The 1,271-nt window shown below is 42.7% G+C and overlaps 1 protein-coding gene across 1 annotated transcript in view; it reads left to right on the top strand.

Annotated features, from left to right (window-relative positions):
- Positions 1–738: 738 nt before the first annotated feature.
- Positions 739–1,271, top strand: part of LOC106524471 (VPS10 domain-containing receptor SorCS1) — a gene marked incomplete at its 5' end in the record, with an annotated part of 97,122 nt that continues 96,589 nt past the window's right edge. The window contains 1 exon segment of the mRNA XM_014018281.1: positions 739–806. Within this exon segment, the coding sequence (XP_013873735.1) occupies positions 739–806 (68 nt within the window).

The following is a 1,271-nucleotide window of genomic DNA, read 5'->3' on the forward strand; positions in this document are numbered from 1 at the left end:
TAATTTTTGTCTTCATTTCTAAACCTGGAAATGTGGGATYAGTATTAACTACAGTGTGGATCGAGCTGCACAACAAAATAATGTGCATGGCCAGGAATAGAGTTTTCATTTTGTGCACAGAAAAAAAGATCTAAAAAAAATCAGATGAAAGCTGGAAAGACTTGGTTAACTGGACAGTTTCTGCAGTTTGATGTTGGTTCATTCATTAAAATCTGTTCTCTGATTTGACAAAAGAGAAATCTTGTTCTGACCTCCATCTCTCTAATAGTGTGTTGTTTCTTACAGAACTTTGGTGAAACTAGACAAATGTTATTTTAATCTGCAGCTGAGTTCCTCTGATTCCTTTGGAATGAAGTCAAAACACAGTGTTCTTGTTTCTTCTGTATAATTMGTGAAGGTCTGCGATCAACAGAATTCTGCTCTGCTTTTACAGTTCATGGAGCAGAACTGCCAATAAAGCTGACTTTGGCTTTATTCTCAATTAATTTGCACTAATTGCTCCRGTTTTCTACGACTGCTGTTCTCAGAATAAATAAATCAAACTCAGACACGATCACAGAGCTGCCTGATTGAAACGATGGAAAACGATCTTTCAGCTGTGAGATGGTTCAACAGTTTGAAGTCACATCAGTTCAGATCCAGTCAGAACAAACAGGAAAACACTGATGTCTCATGTTCAAACTAAGGTTGTACACTGAGTTCATGCTGTCTCCTGATGTTGCTCCTCTCCCTCTGCAGGTCATTCTGATGCTGACCAAACTCTTCGACTTCAACCTGAACAGTGTGACGGAGAGTTCATTATGGAGGTAAGCTCATCTGCAGCCGAGCCCACAGCGCTTCTCATTTTAACACCATAAATTGGTGGGAGAGGACCGGCGGCCCCGACCTTTCTGATGTCTTTAATCCTGCTCGGAGCCGTGCTTTTAGGAACAAAGTTTCACATTTAGTCCTAATGAGGATTAATAAGAACTGTGACTGAATCGGCAGCCRGATATCTCTTACGTGCTCACATGAGCTAATCAGCAGCACTGAAGCTGGAGGTGTTCTCCTGCAAATCACCTCCACCTCCTCGTTAGTGCTGTCTCTCAGGCTCTGGATTCAAAAAAGGAAAAACTCATGGTTGTACTAATGCATCAAGAACAGACCCTCTGCKGCCTGCTCAGGGGCGGAGTCAGAGGGGTGGCCAGGGTGGTCACCTCCAGGTGCCACCCCCAAATGAAGTTGGGGTGAGTATTGCATTTGGCAATAAAAGATGGTCAGTTTGTATGGAG

Source organism: Austrofundulus limnaeus, unplaced genomic scaffold, assembly GCF_001266775.1.
Source record: "Austrofundulus limnaeus strain Quisiro unplaced genomic scaffold, Austrofundulus_limnaeus-1.0 Scaffold189, whole genome shotgun sequence".
Taxonomy (NCBI): domain Eukaryota; kingdom Metazoa; phylum Chordata; class Actinopteri; order Cyprinodontiformes; family Rivulidae; genus Austrofundulus; species Austrofundulus limnaeus.